Source organism: Phlebotomus papatasi, chromosome 3, assembly GCF_024763615.1.
Source record: "Phlebotomus papatasi isolate M1 chromosome 3, Ppap_2.1, whole genome shotgun sequence".
Classification (NCBI taxonomy): domain Eukaryota; kingdom Metazoa; phylum Arthropoda; class Insecta; order Diptera; family Psychodidae; genus Phlebotomus; species Phlebotomus papatasi.
In genome coordinates, this window is record NC_077224.1 from 271,029 (window position 1) to 289,380 (window position 18,352).

Below are 18,352 nucleotides of genomic sequence, written 5' to 3' on the forward strand. Positions count from 1 at the left end.
GTAATAAAATGCACCGCCTCTGCCCACAAATCTTCAGGAGCACGGAAGAAGCATTCACTACGGGGAAAGCGTTCCTGGGCGATCTACGATCAGCAGATTCTTCTAACACGAGGGACCTTGTAATGATTAAATTGTAATACCAAATAAAGTGTCTCGATACGAATAATAATAATAATAATGAATAATTTATTTTTTAGAAGGCATTAGTTAAAACTATGTCGTTTGTCAACAGGCAGCACTCTTCAGGTGGTTCAGGTGCTCTCTTAGAGACCTTAGTACAGATTAGTAATAAGAATTTTTTATAGGAAATTTTTTGAAGGAATTTCTAAGAAATTTCTTAAAATTTATTACTATTGTATATTTGCACAATCCGAATTTTTAATAAAAAAATCATATCTCTATAATCTTATTTAGGCTTACCAACTAGGTTTAATACTGCATTTGTATGGAATCTCTCTTGGAAAATTAAAATTGCTCTCGCACTCAGTCAAAGGCGGATTTCAGACAAATATACACCTAAAAATGAGACTCTTAAAATTAATCATTATTCTCCAAGTTTTTATTTTATGTGTAAGTCGGAAAATTAGAGATTCTGTAGAAGAAAAATCCGTTAAAGGGTTATTTTCAGGTCAATTCAGAAACATACAAAGTCACTTCACAAATCTTCCTGGACATTGTGCAAGATGAGAAAGATTTGGGACGAATTGTAATTGGCTTGTTTGGAGAGAACTCTCCCAAAACTGTGAGAAACTTCCGGAAAATCTGCTTGAAGGGAATCAATGGAAAGTCTTACAATGGGACAAAATTTCACCGAGTTATCAAGAAATTTATGATCCAAGGAGGAGACATTGTTAATGGGAATGGTCAGGGATCTGTGAGCATCTATGGAGAAACATTTGATGATGAAAATCTCACTCTAATGCACTCTGGTCCCGGATTTCTTGGAATGGGTGAGTTTTATGTCCTAAAATTCTTCCTAAATTATTTTATTTCTTTGGATTTCTGAATAGCAAATCGAGGTCCCAATACCAATGGATGCCAGTTCTATATTACAACTATTGCAACTCCTTGGCTCAATGGGAAGCACACGATCTTTGGCAAAGTTGTGGAAGGACAAGGGATTGTCCATAAAATAGAACAGATGAAAACCAACTCGGATGATGTTCCTGTGAAGCCTGTGAAGATCAAGAAGTGCGGAAGCATACATCTCAAAGAAACTTACACCATTTCAGACGATCCCTATGAGTAAATATTGACATATTCACCTTTATTTATTGCTTACCAAATATTTATTATTTTATCTTCCAGCCTTGCAGCATGGATTAAGGCTTCAGGAGTACCTCTAGGGATGACCTTTGCTATTTTATCATTTTTCCATTGGGTCATTCGCCAACTTAACCGTTATATTTAAATTCAGAAATTAAATTTTTCAATGCAAATCGTCGTGTCCTCTGGTGGAAAAAAATCACACCTTTCATAACCTAACTTTTTTTTTCACAATAAGGTTGACCGGATACAGGAAAAGTGTTGTTATTTATTGAAAATCAATTAAATTACTTAAAAAATGGCATCGATATATGCTAAAAGTGAGTATGAATAAAGCAACAGGAAGTCTTTCAGTCTTGACAATAGACTTTTTGCAGTTTTTCTTGAGGCACAAACTCCTTTGGTTCTGGCCAGAAGATTTCGAGGAAAAATTAATATACAGCGCCCCCGGAAGCCTCACTATACCCGAGCACTGGTGGAGGCTGTTACCCAGCCAATCTATGAGAAACCTGTCTTGTCACTAGAGGCGTGCAAAAAGAAAAAAGCAAAGTCAGAGGAAACAGAGATAAATCCCTATTCTGAGATCATTGCAAAAGAAATTCTCAACTGGTTTAACCACTCCCGCTGCACTGCTATTTATCATCTCAATTCTGTAAATGCCGAAGACTGGTTCAATGCAAAAGTGCTCTTTCACCGACTAAATATGCATCTGAAAGCGTATCCAAAGCAAGCGATCACATTGGCGCTATCCGGAAGCAAATATGAAGAGATTCTGCCAGTTTTTGATGCAAGATGTGCTCTTGTCTTCAGTCCAGATGGTCAACCATCCAAGCTCATGAAGATATCAAAGAAAGTTCCACAGATAATTTTGATTGGAGCAATCGCTGAGGACAGGATACTCAACAGAAATCAATTTGTTGAGTATGCCGCGCTGCCTAGCATTGATATCGTCCGGGCGCAATTGGTTAGTGTCCTCCAGAGTGCTGCTGGTGATTTGGTAGGGAATATGGAGGGTCATCAGGCCAATATTGTTCGGATGCTGGAAACATACGCGAAGAAGCCCGAAGAATAATGTACTGGATGTAGAAAATTTTGTTAATAATGTAAGTAGATCGAAAAAAATGTTTAATTTCTTCTCCCGGAAGTTGTTGAACTTTTCATTTTATGCAATTGGACAGGGGCATTTGAATGAATTTTCTTAGAGGAAAGGGAAATATCTGTTACTTTTTATTAAATTTTATTTATGCAATGTTTCCAAACAAGGGTCAACTCTTCGGGGAAAATCAATCTGGCCAGGGAACCCATATCGAATTTTCCAAAGGTTTGGCCAAGTCTCTAGCTTTGTAAAAATTAATTGGCTAACTGGCACTGGGTACCGGGTTACCGGTTCACAAACGATTTGAACCATTTTATTATTCACTCAAAACATCGTTCAAACTTAGGAGTATTGCAATTGAATTTAGAATAAAAATTATCGGTTCATAACCGGATTATTTCCGGTTCAGAACCGAGAACTCAGAAATTCCAAGACCTTTCCAAAAAGCCGAAATCTTATACCATTCGGTTGAGAAATACGCCCTCTAGAGCCTTTTCAATCGTTGACTTTGAGAACCCGTTATTAGGAATGACTCAATGGAATTTTAGTATAAGGGCGAAATGTCCGCTGAATCCCAAAAAAATGGTTTTGGAGGGGTGGGAGAACATAAGAGGCATGCTACTCATCCTTGCATCGACTTATGTATGGAGGGGCCTCCGAAGGTCCCAAGTTGATATCTCTTACCGTTTGTCTACAAATTTGAGTTGATTTCGTTTTATACAAATTTGTTCCTGAAATTTGGAACAGAATTTGTTGCACTGCACTCGGCTGTTTTGTTCCCACTATCAGGAACAAATTGGTGCATTTTTTTATAACAATATTATTCCAACATCTGTAACATATTTGTTCCAAAAATTTTCAGTGTCCGTGGACGAGGTAATTTTTGGAACGAAGTTGTTACTCATATGGGGAATCTTTTTGTTCCCATTGTCGGGAACAAATTCATGTAAGTGATTTCGTCTTACAGTTAAGGCCTATACTTCAGTCGAGATGGATTTCGGTGGCGAAAGTTCATAAGGAACATCAAATAAAAATCAACTTACGAGTGTTTTATACAGACGCGTGCATGACGAAATCATATGCGAGTGCTCGCAGTAGGAGGAGAAGGGAATCTCGAATTAAAAAAGTGAAATCATATAACACGAAAATTGCCCACAGATTTGGCTTAGTTGGTGACGAGTGACTGAGTGTGAGAGGAGGAGGGATACGATTTTATACTAGACGAACTATTTTTTGGAACAAATTCATTACTAATATTGGGTATCTTTTTGTTTCTCCTAGAATGTACAAATTTATTCCAAAAATTTTCGGTGTCCGTGGACGAGCTACTTTTTGGAACAAATTCGTTACTAATATTGATTATCTTTTTGAGTCTCGTAAAATGAACAAGATTGTGCCCAAAATTATGGTGTCCGTGGACGAGCTAATTTTAGGAGCAAATATGTACCGAAATTTTTTACCGTGTAGGCCGTATAGCATACATCAATATTATATTGCTTTCTCTCTGGAATTCGAGCAGTAAAATTTTTTTTACATTAAAATTTAATTAAAAAAATGGTGGAAAAACGTCCGCTCGAGGCTTTGAACTCCCGAGAAAAATCTCTACCTTAATATTCTTTTTCGTAATTTGTTTGAGTGTATATAATTTTATTGCCAATTCAATTGAAAAAAAAAATGTATCAACACCATCTTGAAGTTAAAAATTGTTTAAGAAGAGGGTATTTTAAAAATCATTAACATTTATTTAATTAATTGACCAAATCAGGTAAAAATTAGGTACTTTGAACTAAAATTGTTAAAATTGATATCTCCCGTAAGGAAAATATTTTAAAAATGAATGACTTAAAATTCTTGCTGGAATTCTTAAAACTTTAAAGCCGTTGAACGTTAAATTGGAAGTTTATGCTGTTGATGTATTTTAGAAAATAGAGAATCCTTCGAAAAACTATTTTTATAGCACCTAAACTCAAATATCTCCAGCTCTAGGATATTTATGTTTGTATTTCTTCAATTATATTTATTTATTCACTTTTTCTAAAGTATAACATTTTCCTAATAATAAGAATCAGGCATTTCATCAAACCAAACGCACAATTATTGTCCAAGTTCAAGCAATATCACTGGAATGCATTTGCTGGAGACACAAGCAAACTTCTCAAGCAAAAAATTACAAGAAAATCAAAAAAAGAAATCACTAAAAAAATCCTACAATCACAAGGCAAAGGATATGATTATTTAGTCTGCAAGAATTTTCGATTGCGAAAATTTCCAGCTAGGCTCGTTAGGGCTTCTGCAGCATCAAGTTCTTCTTTTTGATGCATTCGTAGGTCAAAGGTATTGTTGTTGTCGTGATTTCTGGCTTTTTTGTCAGCCCTTCCAATTCCTGGATGCCAATCGATATAGTTGTTCTTGTTGGGAGTGAAATTAGCAGCACTTTCGAGCCATTTGGACAATTGTGGCATGACTAGTTTGTTCTGTTCAGATTCCACATCTTGCAGATACTTTTCCATAATATGATTTTTGTACTTAACTTTTGTTCCGGATGAGATTTCTTCCGAGACAAAAGATCCCCAGACATTCAGTCGCTCCGAATAGTTCCCACCGTTTTGCTGATTAAAACTCCGACTTGAGGATGCACCATTTTCCTCGGAATTTCCTTCAGGCATCTGGTCGAATTGATCCTGGCTGAAGAGCCGGTTCATATCAAAGGGAGAATCATCTCTTGGGGAATCATCTCCCCAGATGCTATCGCTTGAACAAATGCTAAACTGTTAAATAAAAGAAAACATTAATTTTGATTTCGAAATCGATCCTTGATCCATCATTATACTTGTTCAACATTTCCTTTGGCATTGCTGTTGTAATTCTTTATCAAGTGTCCCCAAGTTTTTTTAGCTGGTTCTTTTCCAGAGTTTTTCAGTTTTCTTCGCCAATTTGCGAACCAGTTACAAATCTATGGGAAAAAAATAAAAGTAAGCATAAAACAACAAAAAGTCTAGGGATTCATACTTGGGTGTAGGTTAGTCCAGTTTGAATAGAAATTTCTGTTTTTTCTTGACGCGTTGGATATGGGTTATCTCGCCTTCGGATGAGCCAATCCTTGAGAAGTCTCTTAATTTCTGGAGTGAACAGTCGCTTAACAGGTCGATGGATATCTCCAGGTGGCCAAGCTCGCCTGTTTTTGAGGATTTATTATTTATCAAATCAATGAGACAAAACAGAAAATTAAGGACTCTTCAAATTGAAAAAGGACATGCAAAAGTATTTAAAGCAAAGTCGTAAAGTTTCGTTGCAAGGCTTTCATGACAGAATTTTGTAACTAATAATAGGTTTGTTTGCATTACCAGATAGGAATTTCTTTCTGGCTTCTTATCTAGATTGTTAAAATCTAGATTTTTCAATTTAAATCTTGGTCTCATAAAGATTGTTAGATTGTTAAAAATTTCGTGAAATCTCTGCTGATCGGCAGATCGGCAGATCGGCACAATTTTCGGGAAAGATCTTCAGATCATTAAGATCGGCAGATGTGAAAAATCTTTATAGAGATTGACAAATCGGTAAGATTTTTATTGAGATAGGTAGATCAACGCGATCTTTCCAAGGGATAGGTAAACCTACACAATTTCTACAGATATCGTCAAATTGGTACGATTTATGAAGAGGTTAACTCTTTCGCGTCCATAGGGTCATATATGACCCGGGGAAAAAAGTTTCTTTTTGGCTATTTACATTAATTGAAATCTAACTGGAGTCTTGAGAAAATGAGCCAAGAATCTTACATCCTTCTATTATGATGTCGTGCACGAACAGATAGATTTCAATTAATGTAAATACCCAAAAAAAACTTTTTTCCCCGAGTCATGACATTACCCTATGGACGCGAAAGAGTTAAGCGCGAAGAGATCTCTGCAAAGGTTTAACAAATCTGCTCTTCATCAGTAGTGAATCGTTAAAGTGCCGATAATTGAATCATATTTTTCGGAAATTATATTTTTACTTTACCTTAATAATAATAATAATAATTAGCCAAAAATTAGCTCGTCCACGGACACCATAATTTTTGGCATAATCTTGTTCATTTTACGTGACTCAAAAAGATATCCAATATTAGTAATAAATTTGTTCCAAAATGTAGCTCGTCTACGTACACCGAAAATTTTTGGAATAAATTTGCACCTTCTAGGAGGAACAAAAAGATACCCAATATTAGTAACGAATTTGTTCTAATAAATAGCTCGTCTAGTATAAAATCGTATCCCTCCTCTCACACTCAATCACCCGTCACCGAAGCGAAGAGGACGCCAAATCTGTGGAAATTTTCGTGCTACATGGTTTCACTTTTTTTATTCGAGATTCCCTTCCCCTCTTGGTGCCAGCACTCGCATATGATATCGTCATACACGCGTCTGTATAAAACACTCTCAAGCCTCTCAAGTTGATTTTTATTTGATGTTCCTTATGAACTTTCGCCACCGAAATCCATCTCGACTGAAGTATAAGCCTTAACTGTGAGACGAAATCACTTACACGAATTTGTTCTCGACAATGGGAACAAAAAGATCCCCATTTGAGTAACAATTTCGTTCCAAAAATTACCTCGTCCACGGACACCGAAAATTTTTGGAACAAATATGTTACAGATGTAGGAATAATATTGTTATAAAAAATATGTACCAATTTGTTCCTGACAGTGGGAACAAAACAGCCGAGTGCAACAAATTCTGTTCCAAATTTCGGGAACAAATTTGTATAAAACGAAATCAACTCAAATTTGTAGAAATTCCACCGTATCAAAACGGTTCCAAAACAAAACTCTAACAAAATTGTAACTGCATTTCATAACAAAACTATAAAGAAAACTTTTTATAAAAATATCTTTTCTAGGTGCAAATCGATTCCAAAAAAATTTGTTCCAAGGAAAACTTGTTTCCTTGTAAAGTCTTTTGTACGCCATAAGCAAAAAGAGATGCCACAAGCAATCAACAGTCATGTTATTTGAAGAATGTAACCATACATAAATGACCCAACAATGCGTAAAAAGTCGACATTCACTTGATCTAAGAGATACAAAATTTATCGATATTATCGATTCGAATTTTTTTCAGAATTTCGATCATCGAGATCAGTTTGTTATAATGCCATTCCTTGTCCGGAATATTCAATTTTGAATTGAATTTCCATGTGCAATCTGAGTAATTATCCTGATGTAATTATAAAGAATCTCAGTTATCTCAGTTATCTGAGCTTATGCTCAGATCATCTTACGAGTGTATCTTTATCAATAAATAAATAAATTAAAAAATTATGCCTTGCAACAAAACTTTTGCTGATCGTCGATAAAAAATAAAACAATAAATAGGAGAAAAATAACAGGGAAAAGGTGCAATAAATAGAGATAAGCAAGGAAAATTAAAAACCCACACGAAAAAAGTATACCTTCGATTTCTTACAGGACGAGATTTTTCCATAATTTTTTTGAAAGAGTTTTTTTTTTCGCTGATAAAAATAATAAAATTAGAATATGCGGTGATTCGATTGAGAGAGAGAGAAAGAGTGAGTAGTGATGAAAATTGGGAGAGACAGTAGTTCTAAAACAAGTATATTGTGCAATAGATATATAGCAAACATGAAAATATGTTTTGTGAAAATGTCTCATTTTTTCAAATGGCAAAAATAGATAAGAAAGATTTGGAGGAAAATTTTATTTATTTATTATAATGAAGATCATTTTGGAATTGAGGAGCAATTTTCTAGGAATCCATCAGCAGGTGGTTTTAATGGTATTTATTGTTCCTGGATTATGGGAAAAATTTAGAAAACATGATCAACGGATCACTGATGATCATGTTTTTCTCACGAGAGTTCTCCCCAATTAAGATGAGCAATGTGAAAAGGCATTTTTCCACTTGGGCGTTATTTTTACGTTGCGAGAAACATAGAGACAAAACCCACACACAATATTCACCGTGAAAATATATATTTGTAAATGTGCAGAAGTATAAAAAAAACTGTCGAGAGGTGATCGAGAAAACACAAAATGGCGTCTTGTGAAAAATCTTTTCATTGAGAAAAATTTGGGATCTTGTAAATGAGGAAAGTCGGTTAAAAATTCATTAAAAATGTTGAAAAAAGTATTGGAGGGAATGCAATGGGATGCCTCTGAGGAACTGACATTGATGATTTTCTGGGAAATTGTGTGGAAAATTGGCTAAATGATGAAAACAGCAATTGGGCGAAACATGATATTTTCTTTTCATCACTTTTCTCTTCCATTTTTGAGAAGAGTTTTTAACAAGTTTTCCTCTTTGAAACATTCGATGATGGATAGGAGTCTTAAAATTGCATTTTCTTATGATCTTCATCGGTAGATGATCAATGGGACATGGTGATAAAATGGATTTGATGGAGAATTATGTAAAATAACTGACACTTACCTCAGGAGTAAATTGCCCTGAAGAATTTTACAAGTTCCCAGTGTTTATATTTGTTCTGGAAAATCTCAATAACCACCTTCCCACTGGGATCACGGAAAAGAGAATTTCGTGTTAGAAGATCACTTAATTGAGGGTAACATTAATGATCCATAATGGAGAAACACGATTTAGGAGACATTCTCAAGTGATCTGTATCACTCAACTAATTCTGATGAGATGAATTCTCAAAGAGATTATTGAGCATGAGTGGCTCTCTGAAATCACGCAAATTAGCGACAATCATACGAATTTCAACGATAAGACAATGCTAATTTTGTATGAATTGTCTCAAACCTTTGAAGAAGGGGCGGATACACGGTAAAAACTTTTGGACACTGACCAAAGTATTGGAACAAATTTATTTGGAATCGATTTGTACCTAGAAAAGATATTTTTTTTTTCAAAAAGTTTTCTTTATTAGTTTTGTTATGAAATGCAGTTACAATTTTGTTAGAGTTTTCTTTTGGAACCGTTTTGATACAGTGGAATGTGTACAAATTTGAGTTGATTTCGTTTTATACAAATTTGTTCCTGAAATTTGGAACAGAATTTGTTGCACTCGGCTGCTTTGTTCCAACTGTCAGGAACAAATTAATACATGTTTTTTATAACAATATTATTCCTACATCTGTAACATATTTGTTCCAAATGTACTTTGTATATTTTATTTAAAAAATTTGAAAAAACTAAAAATGCGAATTTTAGGAGCAAAAAGTTTCAAAAAATTTTTATATTTTCTCACCTAGCGCCTAAACCAAAAGAGATAATGAAGAATGAATGGTTTTTTCGACTTTATTGGACCATAATTATCCTAGAAAACATTGTTTTAGAACTTTTTTCGCATATTAAAAAAAACACCGTTAGAGGGTTAACTTTACACCTTTTTAAAGGTAAAATTAACATGAAAAAGGGTAACTTTAACTCCTAATACACCTAAAAAGCATAATATTTACACCGATTTCGGATCAATACTGCAGGGTAAAATTAACATTTCCGGAATGTTATTTTAACTTTTTCGGATTTCTTTCAGTGTAGTAACGAATTTGTTCCGAAAACCACTATTGAAGCGAGGAGGACGTAAAATTTGTGGCATTTTTCGAGCTACAATATTTATGGTTTTACTTTTATTTTAATTCGAGATTCTTCTTCCTCACTCTTGTTACCAGAACTCGCATAATTTTGTGGATTTTGTAATAGCACCCGTCTGTATAAAACACTGTTAAGTTGACTTTTATTTGATGTTCCTTATGAAGGCACTGAAATCCGTCTCGACTGAAGTATAGGCCTTAACTGTTAGACGAAACGCACGAACTCTTTTAAACTACACTCAACTCTTCGTTATCCGGCACTTCGTTATCCGGGTGACAGCTGCCAAACACTGGCGGTTGATGCATTCAAAATTATTTTTAGTAAACATGAAGTTTCTTCAGTGTGAATTAAAGTGTTATTATCATTGTATCGAAGTTTTTAATACATAATTGTGATAAAAAAAATGAAACATAAGCACACCATGAAGAAAATTCTCTTGTTCTTTGGCAGACAGAAAATAAATTCACACAGCACAAAATATAAAAACAGTTGATCATTCAAAAAACCTAAATGTCATTTTGTCCCCCAGTCAGCCGGATAACTAAGAGTCGACTGTACACAAATTTGATCCCTACAATGAGAACAAAATGTCTATATTCGATTCCAACTTTTATGGTTCCGGTACACCTTTTCGATCAAGAAAATTTCATGAAGTCGAAATTCGCATTTCTTTCTTTCTCACATGTTTTGCACATTACTTTCTCATTCTTTCGCATACCAAATTCGATTGAGCTAAATTGAATTTGGAGTGATGTTTAAAAGAAGAAGAAGTGTACAAGAGAATGAGATAGACATATTATGCAAAGCATGTGAGAAAGAAAGGAATTCGAATTTCGACTTCATGAAATTTTCCTGATCTAAAAGGTGTGCCAGAGCCATTAGGAACAAATTTATATAAAACGAAATCGACTCAAATTTTTAGATATTCCACCTTATAAAAACGGTTCTCTATAAGAAAACTTGAACACAATTGTCACTATATGTAACAAAGTCCTAAAAAAATATATTGGAATTGGAGCAAAGAAATATATATTTTCTCCAAGTACATATTTGTTCTAAAAAAAATTGTTCCAATATTTCAGTCAGTGCAAAAAGTTTTAACTGTGAATGATGATTGCGATACTCTCCTTGAGTTTGAACACTAAAAAACAGGGAATTTATATTGACGATTTTTTTTTTATTAAACCTTACAAACATTGATCAATTAATTCATTAATAGCATTTCCTCGATTTCCATATTCTCCTCCATTTTGATAACTTTTATTAAGCTTTTTCTTCCATCCATCTCGAGGGGCTTTCAGCTGAAAATCATTTAAAACCAAATATTAAAAAAAGACACAAATAGAAATAAATTTTGAGACTCACATGGAAGGGTTTCAGAATCGCATTGATCCTGTCAAAATTCTCTCCTGCAGTGAATAATTCGTGGATTATGTCCTCCGTGCAAATGATTCCTGAATCCCCAAGAGCCTCCTCAATCATCGTATTGGACTGGATATCCTCCAGTTTTCCATTGACCAGCAATTTTCCCTTTTTGAATATCAGATTTCTTACTGTGTGAATGGTAGGAGTGCCCCAGATGACGTAAGGCTCGATTATGGCTAGAATTGCTCCCAATTTGGGGTCATTGGCTTTCGCCAGGACTGCAGTGTGGAGGGTTTCTAAGTGGATATTCTGCATTAATTTCTCAAGATGCTTGGATGCTGTTTGCCTTGTACGGTGTCTCATGATCAAGATGACGTTGTTTGCTTCCGGAAGTTCCACCTCAAAGCGTTTGGAATGAAGAAATCTCCTCTCAATACGCTTATGATCTCTCTCTGCCCTTATGTACTGCATGATGAATGCTTCGGGCTTCTTGAAATTCCATGGTTTCTTCTGCATGATTTTTCTCCGGGTATCCTGACGGAGTTTTGCAAGATTTTTGTCCTTTGATATCCTTGCACGACGTCGTGCAAGGATGGAAATTTGTTTTGCAGGCAATTTGTTTGAAACGGCATATCTGGAAGAAAAAATTAGATTAAATGATGTTTCAATTACAAGACTTGGTATCAAAGGTATCAAATCACTTACTTCTCCATGATTTTCCTGGGAAATTTTATAGAATTTCTCAGAGAATGAAAATCAAAACACACGTGTTGTGATTTGTGAAAGTGAGGTTATGTTTTTAAAGTCATTCGTAGTTTTTTAAAAAATCCGGTAGATGGCTTATAAAATGGCCGCGCGTGAAGGATTTTTTATGTGTATTTTGAGTTTTCCGAATTAAAGTGGTGCTAAATAATTCAATTATTGTGCATTTTATGAACTATCTTTGAGATTGAGAATCAGAAAGATTGTGCATAAAAAACACTGAAAAATGATTCCGGATTTCAACGAGGAGATCACTCTTTCCACCCAGGAACTTCATGTTCTCTCCGAGCTTGACAGGTTCGTTGGGCATTTTCCGCTTCTAAATCTCTGTTAACTTATTAAATAAACTTACTATCTTGACTGTAACTATTCCCTGGAAACTTATGATTGTCTCTACTAACTAGCCGGCAGTATGGGTTTCTCAAGTTGGCGTCGCCGGAGCAGACAAAAAAGCAGGCACTTGTCTTAAAGGTTATCTCATTTCATCGGCATTTTTCACCATTTTCATCACACTTTTTCATGGTTTTTATCCCAAAAATAGGCTATAAAGTACCTGGAGCGTATGCTGATGCAAGCACAGAGTCAAAAAGAGAGGGAATTCAGTGAGAAAAAAGGTGAAGATGTTGCAGGGAATGGAGAGAAAGTACAAAGTTTTGTGGAAGATGCCAAGGAGATTGTTAAAGCTGAACCCGAAGACTTTCCGGACGACGACAATGGCGAAAGTTTGCCCAAGAAACCAAGATTGGACGACAATAAAATGAACAATGACGATGTTGATATGAAAGACATAGAAAATTGCGAAGATAGACCGGTTAAGGATGAGTCAAAAGATCTGAAGGATATCTCTGATGATGCTTCCAAGGATATCAACATTGATCCTCGAACTTACTGCAAACTGGGTCATTTTCATCTACTCCTTGAGCAGTATCCCAAAGGTAAATTATTTAGGACTTTGTAAAAAAAAAAGATGGAATTTAATTTTCTGGAATTTATTTCAGCTTTGAGCGCATATCAAAAATTCTACAATCTCAAGAGCGATCACTGGAAGGACACAGCATTTCTCTATGGCCTTGGACTCGTCTACTTCCACTACAATTCTTACAGATGGTAAGTCCATTCCCTTTTTTATTTCATATTAATTATTTTTTTTAATGATGAAACAGTTTAGAAGAGAGAAATTCCATAATGAATACATTTATATTCGCAGCTTAGATTAAATGAGTCCAAAAATTTAAACAAATCCGATCCTTTATATACAGTTGGATTAGAGTGAAAATAAGCATTGTACCGGCTGAACAATGAAACCTTTTTATTGGCAAAAATGAGCCGAAGTAAAAAAGCGTTTAAGTTAGAAAAAGGCTCAAATATTTACTTTTCTATTAAATTAATAGAAAAATTATAAATATTTTTCAAGGCACAATAGGGGAGTTCTTTAAGCCTTCGCACACACTTTTGCTTCAAGTAATAAAACTCATTTTCGAATAAAAATTATTTACCGGTTCAGACCCGATTTGAACCGATTTCTAAATTAATTAAAAACAATATCTAAAAAAACGGTCTAGGAATAATATAATTAAATTGCGCGTAAAAATTAGTTATGGGTTATGAACCGGTTTAGAATCGATTGGAACCGGTTCAGGTTTGGCAAGAATTCCAAGATCCATCAAAAAGAGCTCAAACATTACATCTTCCGGTTAATAATGTGCTTCCTAGAGCCTTTTTAATCTTTGAAAACTGTTAGGAATGATTCAACGGTGTTTTCGTATTTCGTAAAAATTAAAAAGAAAATCGCACGACGCGTTTTCGAGCAATCCCCGAAAACATGATTTTGGAGGAGTACGCGCGAGGGTTGGGGGAAAATGAAGAGGATATTAACGATCCTTAAATACTTTATTAACCGTTAATATTTACTAAGATATTAAATCTTTAGATATTTCTGAGATTAAAATCACTTTGATTTTTTTTAATCCATTTTTTCATAGATTTTGACAATTCCTATCGATTTAGATAAAGGTACAAGTACAGTAGATTCTCTCTCAATTGGGCTTTGGGGCAAAATGTCATCCGGTTTATCGATAGATTTGGGCGTCAAAGCCTTTGTAAATTCCGCAAAAAGCGCGCAATTATAAAGAATCACGATAAAATAGGAAGAACTACAGCGAATTTGAGCAAATTTACCTCATAATTAAACGTGAAAATTGTCAACAAAATTTTTCGCCCGATTGAAAAAGAGCCGATTGAGCGAGAGTCTAGTGTATGTTCTTATGGATCTGAATAGCTTTATTTATAAGAAATTGTGTTTTCGTCTTGAATAATGTCTGAAGAGAAATGTTAGACTAAAAAGACTTTAGACCTTGCTTGAAAAATCGGCATTAAATCCTTTTAATCCGATTTTGATGATTTTTAGTGTTTCTTATAAGCTGATAAACTTTTCATTGGTTATTAAAAAAGTGAATATTAGCTGTTATTTTTTATAGAAAAGCTACTAAAAGCAGGTTCAATTCTTTCTTGAAATTCTCTTTTATTTAAAATTCGCCATTAATCCATTTCTACCGCAGATTTTATGATTTCATGATTTCAAAATTATCAAGCAAAGACAAAAATATGATTTAATCAAACTGATAGATTTTGTAAGGTGAAGGTTGACTAACGACATCAAAAAGATATTTTCCTTAAAGAAAATACAGGAAAATTGATCGGGGCAATCATCATCTCACAGATGGACCCTTAAAAGAAGAGAAAATTGATCAAAAACTGAATGTAAAGTGATGCTCTTTTCAAGTCTCAAAAGCTTTTCAGCCAAAATTTTTCTTTTAAAATTGCTCCGAAAATTCAATGCTAAACAGATTTTGATTATTTGGAAAATATGACCAAAAGCGTCCCCGAAGTCTTCCCAGAAATCCTTTTTTATTTTCTAAATATTAGATTTTGTGCAAAGTTAGATCCATTTCTAAATATTTATTTAGCATAAATCCATTTTTGATTTAATTTGAATGTTTTATAGCTTTCTAAAAAATTTATGAATTTCAACAAAAACTATTTAAGCCAATAAAGGCGCTCTTTTCGAGTAAAAGGCGTCTTCTATACCGGAGGATTTCGAAATTTACCCCACTGTGCTATGCACCGGTGAGTCTCGGGAAATCTCCTCTAGTGGTTCATTCCTGAGATAAATTTTCTCCACCCTCTGTTATAAATTATCCAAGTGTGCTCTAACTAAAATAGATAGTCTGGAAAACTTTCTATTTTATTTCGAAACGTTTCGAACGTTAATCACACAGTGTTTTACAATCAAATAACTTGTTAAAGAGTGGTAAAGTTAATATTTATGCCTGGTGACGAACACTTTATAAGAAGAGATGGGACACCTATTCTCTATATCACAGCCGTCCTACCACAGGATTTTATGCCAATATTGTTGCTAAATTAAGAAAATATCCTAAATTTTTATTTTTCTACAAATCAAGTTCTATTTACCTATTTCTTTATTTCTATTTGTCTTTTGATAACTTTGAAAATAGTTCACGAGAAAAACATCTCTTGAAAAACAAAAAAAAAAGATTTAAAATCGCTTGAAATGTCAAAATAGTCGAACATAAACAAATGGAGCTTTCGAAGAGGGAGATTTTAAGCGCCAAAAGATAGGCAAAAATGCACTGGTCTAAAGCCCAATGGGAGACTTTTGTGTCAAAATGGCAGTTTCGAAATAAAATCCCCCCGTTTAGATGCTCCCAAAATGTCCTTAAGATGAAGTAAATCTTTAGCGGTTCCAAAGCATTTTATGTTCTTTTTTATAAATCGTTAAATAATTTGTAGAGGGGGACAACAGCCTCTCCCTGCCCCCCCCCCCCTCCTGCTAAGCCCTTGTTCCTGATCTAAAAGATGCATTTGAATCTTCAAAATTCAACTCACAATCGAATTTGCATGCATTACGTTTTGCAAGAACTCCGAGGTGACCTGTGGAGAATTTCAGCGGTCACATTCGAAAAGCTTTTCGGACATAGGTGTCCAGGAGGAGAATTCTGTAACGCTCTGGCAATGCCATATGACGGCTTCGAATCTTAGGAGTGCTTTTTCGAAAATGCGATTCTATAGCCGTGACATAGCCATTTCAGCTCACGTGGCATTGTCAGAAGTCACATATTTGAGATTTCTGGCAATTCAAATGACAATGATTTTTTTTAAACAAATCAATCAAGACGTACTGTGTTTTAATAAAATCATCAAGTAAAGGGATTTCAATAAAAAAAAAATCAATGAATTGCATTTTCGAATTCATATGATATGACAAAAAAGCTCAAATGGCATTGTCAGGTTTCGAACTCACGCGTGCCAATGCCACGAAAATTACAGAATTCCCCTACATGGTATGAATTCTAAGTCGGTGAGTTTTCACATGATAAATTCAAAGCTTCACTGTAAATTTACTGTAATATGAATTCTTATTATTTCCCCCCTAAGTTTATTTAGGTTTATCATTTTTTTTAAATCAATCATTGTAACTCAATTCTTCAATTATTATTGTCAAATAATTGAAGAAAGGATTGAAAAGGAAAAGGTGTACGAATCTGCCCCAGGAAGTGTGCAAATGTACTCCAGGTATTTGATTAGGAAAAATGAGTTTTTTTTCCAGCACTCTGATTAGACTTGATACAAAGAGTAAAAATTTACTGTGTTCTTGGAAAATTTTAATCTTTTAAAATTGTGCGAATCGACCCCGCAATTCTCACGGTTCTAGAGAGCAACTGGTGGTGAGTGATTAAAAGAACAGCGTTTTGCAGAATTCTGGCATGGATCACAACTTTATGGGTTCTTTTTAAACTTCGAAAGAGTGATAAAAAGTGCTGATAAAAAAATGTTGCTTGGTAGTTGATGGTCAAATATCTTCAATCTTATCTAAATATTCATCCGGAGATTATACTCTTTTTCTTTTCTTTGATAAGGAAAGGGTTTTAAATTTTAATTTCCTGATTAAACTTCCGTTTTTTTCTTGGGAATTTCAAAGGCAATTTGAAGAATTATTTCCGTTTTCTCTCTGCCATCGATTGTTGTTGATAAAGAATCAGAAGGGAAAGAAAAAAAAATGAATAAGAACGGTTTTACTGTGGAAAATGCATTTGAGGGATATACCATACCATGATAAATATTTCGTGGAAGACTTTGGGAGTTCTTAGAAGAAGTACCTTTCGAAAATACGACTTTATGATCAATTTTTACAGAGTTTTATTGCTTCCAATTCTATTTTCAAGAGTCTTTGTGTTTTTTTTTTATTTATTGTTCACATTGACATTGCGGGAAGTCTTCCTGGTATTTTCCCGGAATGAAATCCTTGAAATATCAGAGGAATTGGATGTGTGAAGAAATGTTTTGGAACAAAATTGTGATACACAGGTTGGAGATGTGTTTTTTTGGGATAAATATTTGGGCGTCTCCTATGCGCAATTTTCCCTCGTGATTTTCACCGGGACGCGTCTTGCGCTTTCTCCAATTTTCCCAGGGTCATGAACTCGTCTGAATATATTCTATACTTTGGTATATAGCAATTTATACACAAGTAAATTGCCTCTGTCTGGCTCCAAAATTGTACGGTGGGTGAATGAATTAGCACGTTTTTCTAACTATTTCTCCGGATAAAGTCACAAGTTCTTTTTATTTTCTTGGCTTTTAGAGACATTTTCATCATAATCTTGATTCGTGTAATTAAAAAGTGATAGAGAATCAAAAAGAATTTTATTATTGGGTGAATTGACCAAAGAGAAATGTGATTGTTTTGACCAGCATGCGTTCATTGTGCGGTGAGTGACTCTTTCGAGTTAATTTGGGGTCCGTTTTTCGCATGGGGCTTGGCACTGTCTTCATTTTTTTTAACTGGTCTTTTTGGCACACTCCGCGGATGATTGTGTGTTAAAAAGGCAACAAATGTCTACAAAATCCAAGGTTAGCGGTCAAAAACAACAAGGTCAGACAATAAACTGCCGCCGTGGCTGATGGTCTCATCCTCTCCTCATCATTAAGCCACTTCTTTTCTCTCGCCAAGTCTCCTCTATGTCATCTTCGTCTTTTTCTTCTGATATTCCCGGGGTTGATGAGACTAATACATGTGCATCATGCAACTGGAAGAGTGCCCCCCTGCCTCCGAAATCCCTGACCATAATGCCCCCAATAATCTTTTGGCAATCAACGGAAATGTGTCTGTAGATGCGGTGATTTCTTGCTCTTCCTTTTCTGCAATCTCATATCTTCCTCTCACTTGTGATTGTTTTAGTGCCTTTTATTTGGGGCTCTTTCTTCCCAGAGGCCATAT

At 34.7% G+C, this 18,352-nt stretch overlaps 5 protein-coding genes across 6 annotated transcripts in view; 3 read left to right on the forward strand and 2 right to left on the reverse strand.

The window, feature by feature from the left end:
- Nucleotides 1–482: 482 nt before the first annotated feature.
- Nucleotides 483–1,642, forward strand: LOC129806377 (peptidyl-prolyl cis-trans isomerase, rhodopsin-specific isozyme). Its single transcript, XM_055854932.1, has 4 exons — nucleotides 483–570; nucleotides 629–950; nucleotides 1,011–1,245; nucleotides 1,309–1,642. The coding sequence occupies exons 1-4, from the start codon at nucleotides 523–525 to the stop codon at nucleotides 1,409–1,411; spliced, it is 708 nt and encodes a 235-aa protein (XP_055710907.1). The 5' UTR covers nucleotides 483–522; the 3' UTR covers nucleotides 1,412–1,642.
- LOC129806376 (39S ribosomal protein L10, mitochondrial) lies at nucleotides 1,523–2,441 on the forward strand. The gene is made up of 2 exons (XM_055854931.1): nucleotides 1,523–1,586; nucleotides 1,644–2,441. Exons 1-2 carry the CDS (start codon nucleotides 1,565–1,567, stop codon nucleotides 2,336–2,338), a joined length of 717 nt encoding a protein of 238 aa, XP_055710906.1. The 5' UTR covers nucleotides 1,523–1,564; the 3' UTR covers nucleotides 2,339–2,441.
- The window catches only part of LOC129806322 (histone demethylase UTY), a 64,713-nt gene continuing 48,671 nt past the window's right edge, over nucleotides 2,311–18,352 (forward strand). The window contains exons 1-4 of one of the 2 annotated variants that reach the window (XM_055854820.1): nucleotides 12,115–12,348; nucleotides 12,456–12,522; nucleotides 12,593–12,986; nucleotides 13,050–13,158. In XM_055854820.1, the coding sequence (XP_055710795.1) occupies nucleotides 12,278–12,348; nucleotides 12,456–12,522; nucleotides 12,593–12,986; nucleotides 13,050–13,158 (641 nt within the window). In that variant the 5' untranslated portion in view covers nucleotides 12,115–12,277. Of the gene's footprint in view, nucleotides 2,370–12,114; nucleotides 12,349–12,455; nucleotides 12,523–12,592; nucleotides 12,987–13,049; nucleotides 13,159–18,352 lie in introns of those variants that run through there. The other variant, XM_055854821.1, reaches the window with a different exon arrangement.
- On the reverse strand, nucleotides 4,359–9,017 carry LOC129806373 (homeobox protein Mohawk). The gene is made up of 5 exons (XM_055854928.1): nucleotides 8,797–9,017; nucleotides 7,799–7,858; nucleotides 5,372–5,537; nucleotides 5,193–5,315; nucleotides 4,359–5,130 (listed from the first exon to the last, which is right to left on the reverse strand). Exons 2-5 carry the CDS (start codon nucleotides 7,828–7,830, stop codon nucleotides 4,594–4,596), a joined length of 858 nt encoding a protein of 285 aa, XP_055710903.1. The 5' UTR covers nucleotides 7,831–7,858; nucleotides 8,797–9,017; the 3' UTR covers nucleotides 4,359–4,593.
- Nucleotides 11,081–12,099, reverse strand: LOC129806375 (60S ribosomal protein L7). Its single transcript, XM_055854930.1, has 3 exons — nucleotides 11,995–12,099; nucleotides 11,290–11,923; nucleotides 11,081–11,225 (listed from the first exon to the last, which is right to left on the reverse strand). Exons 1-3 carry the CDS (start codon nucleotides 12,000–12,002, stop codon nucleotides 11,112–11,114), a joined length of 756 nt encoding a protein of 251 aa, XP_055710905.1. The 5' UTR covers nucleotides 12,003–12,099; the 3' UTR covers nucleotides 11,081–11,111.